The sequence below is a fragment of the Neoarius graeffei genome, chromosome 6 (genome assembly GCF_027579695.1).
Source record: "Neoarius graeffei isolate fNeoGra1 chromosome 6, fNeoGra1.pri, whole genome shotgun sequence".
NCBI classification, from domain to species: domain Eukaryota; kingdom Metazoa; phylum Chordata; class Actinopteri; order Siluriformes; family Ariidae; genus Neoarius; species Neoarius graeffei.
The window spans coordinates 17,835,622-17,837,836 of NC_083574.1; the positions used below are offsets into that span (position 1 = coordinate 17,835,622).

At 42.3% G+C, this 2,215-nt stretch overlaps 1 protein-coding gene across 1 annotated transcript; it reads left to right on the top strand.

The window, feature by feature from the left end:
* The first annotated feature begins 503 nt into the window (after nt 1–503).
* On the top strand, nt 504–1,672 carry LOC132887647 (uncharacterized). The gene is made up of 2 exons (XM_060923111.1): nt 504–568; nt 688–1,672. Exons 1-2 carry the CDS (start codon nt 504–506, stop codon nt 1,670–1,672), a joined length of 1,050 nt encoding a protein of 349 aa, XP_060779094.1.
* Nucleotides 1,673–2,215: the final 543 nt, after the last annotated feature.

Genomic DNA, 2,215 nt, shown 5'->3' on the forward strand with positions numbered 1-2,215 from the left:
CGACGTACGATTGAACTACGACTTGTACACGCTTTGTGCATATTCAATGAGGTACACGTACGTTCAATGCAATTGCAACATGCTTCTTTTGAAAACGTAAGAGCCACTTTCATCACACTCACGTCCAAAGTATGGTTGAAGCAAAATGAACGTACCTGCACCATGCAGGGAAAGTACGCTTCGTGGTCTATTTCATCCTCTGCATTTAAGCGAAAAATATTATCCGTGATCAAACACATCGTATACATCAATCTGAGCCACGTGAGGCAGGATGACAATGCCAAGAAGAATGCGGCTTCGTCTTCTACATCTTCTTATGCAGGAGGAAGAAGAAGAAGAGCGTGATGCCATAGTGGCCCTTGTGGCTCACAATCGTGTGGAGGAAGAGCGAGATCATAGATGCAGACGTTATTGGGTCAGGCCATGGCTTCAGAGGCCAATATGACACACTGTTTCAGGAACTTGATCGAGAATCTGATGGGGATTACATGTCATTTATACGCATGGATCGGAACCTGTTCGCTGAGCTACTACACCGTGTGGCACCCCGCATCACTAAAGGTCCAAAGTAAGTAGCAATTAAAATGTTTTGAGAGAGAGATTAAAAGCAATATTGAATTGTTATGAATGTGTTTATATTGATGAAAAATGTTTTCATGCGAGTTTTTTCTGTTTCTTAATTTTAAGGAGCAGACGACCTTTGGAACCCGGTTTGAAACTTGTCATCACACTGAGATTCCTAGCCACTGGCAACAGTTACCAATCACTGGAATTTAGCTTCAGAGTTGCGCACAACACAATATCGGTTCTGGTGCCAGAGGTATGTACTGCCATTTTTGAAGAGTACAAGGATGAACACTTCACCTTGCCTCAAGACCAAGATGAATGGTGTCAAGTTGCAGCCAAGTTTTCAGACAAATGGAACTTTCAACACTGTTTGGGGGCTATCGACGGCAAACATATAGAGATGAAGAAGCCAAAGAAGAGTGGGTCCTTGTATCACAAGTACAAGGGATACTTCTCGATCGTCCTTCTGGCAGTAGCTGACGCAGATTACAAGTTTATTTGGTGCAGTGTTGGTGCACCAGGGTCTGCATCAGATGCTGGTGTCTTCAATGGAACTCGTCTACGACCAGCCCTCGAAGAAGGAAGACTTCCATTGCCAGATCCGGATCCCCTAACACGTGATGACCAGGAAACTCCCTATTTCCTAATAGGAGATGATGCTTTCCCTCTGCGCACATGGTTGATGAAGCCTTATGGTGGGAAAGATATCACACACATGCAAAGGGTGTTCAACTATAGGTTGTCCAGGGCACGTCGAGTGGTTGAAAATGCGTTCGGGATCCTAGCTAACCGATGGCGATGTCTGTTGACATGCCTGCAGCTGCAGCCATGCACCGTCAATAAAGTGGTAAAGGGGACTTTAACGCTACACAACTGGCTTAGGACACGTAACCCTGGACTCCGAGCCAACGATGTGGATCGAGAGGACGGAGATGGAAACCTAGTTCCTGGTGCTTGGCGAGAGAATGTTCAACTGACATACACTCAACATGGTGGTGCAGGGCGTCCAAACTTTGAGGGCAAAAGGCAGCGAAACTACCTTTCAGACTATTACAATAGTGACGTGGGCCGGCTTCCATGGCAGGACCGAATTGTCAATATGTGAATACGGATATAACATTTATAAAAATTTAATAACAAAATTAGCAATGACAAATATAAAGTTAATTAGGAAATATACAATTTGTGGTGAATAACATTCAATAAAAAAATATTGGATTAATAAAAAACAATTCATATTATAAACAAAATGTAAAACAGTATTAAACTTTATTGACAATAGCACATAATAATAACCAATCAAATAATTATGGAAAAACAAGACTGTATTCCACCATATAACAACTGTTTTCCGAACATTGAGCTAGTCGCCATGGATGTAATATTTAATATTAACATGCACACACGGACTGGCCATCGGGAGTAGCGGGAGTTTTCCTGGTGGGCCGGTGGTTCAGTGTGGGCCGGCGGAGGAAAAAAAAAAAAAAACAGTTGCGCGCTGGCCTTTAATATGATAAGCAATGTTAACAGTTTCTTTAAGAAACTGTTAACATTGCTAATTACAGTTGCGCGCTGGCCTTTAATATGATAAGCAATGTTAACAGTTTCTTAAAGAAACTGTTAACATTGCTTATCATATTAAAGGCCA